Here is a 469-nt window from a genome sequence, read left to right as displayed (position 1 = left end):
TACAAAAGGCCTTTCAATAAAACTTAAACAAACACGAATAAAATATCAAACATGAATGAATAAAAAGACAACAGACCTAATAAGAGAGAGAAAAAAAATCTTTATTAGAATGACCACGTGACCATCACCATAACATCAAAGAATGACAAAGCATTTTTTCTTAAAATCTCACCAATATCAAACAGAAAACAAATCGAGAAAAAAAATATAAGTGATACAAAATATAACTATTCCATCATTCCTCACCATAACAATTTTACTAAGTGACTAAGAGCAGCAGCATCGCATGGCGTCACGGTGCCTTCAAGTGCCACTTAAGGCTAGCACGAAATGTTCTTAAGGCGATGCGTTGGCTTCAGCTTGTCTCCTCTCTGCTAGCTTGGTTAAGATGATCCTGTGTATATCCAAGCCGTTAAACTGCTTCTGGATTGCCTGCAGGGGGGGGGGGAGAGAAAGAGAGAAAAGTTAC

The 469-nt window shown here is 37.5% G+C and overlaps 1 protein-coding gene across 1 annotated transcript in view; it reads right to left on the bottom strand.

Moving 5' to 3' along the window:
- Nucleotides 1-77: 77 nt before the first annotated feature.
- LOC119587921 overlaps nucleotides 78-469 on the bottom strand; it is a gene marked incomplete in the record, with an annotated part of 12160 nt that continues 11768 nt past the window's right edge. The window contains 1 exon segment of the mRNA XM_037936632.1: nucleotides 78-432. Coding sequence (XP_037792560.1) covers nucleotides 337-432 — 96 coding nt within the window.

This window comes from Penaeus monodon, chromosome 23 (assembly GCF_015228065.2).
Source record: "Penaeus monodon isolate SGIC_2016 chromosome 23, NSTDA_Pmon_1, whole genome shotgun sequence".
In the NCBI taxonomy this organism is placed as follows: Eukaryota; Metazoa; Arthropoda; class Malacostraca; order Decapoda; family Penaeidae; genus Penaeus; species Penaeus monodon.
Note: the sequence above shows the minus strand (reverse complement) of the source record. Positions and strands in the feature narration are given on the sequence as shown.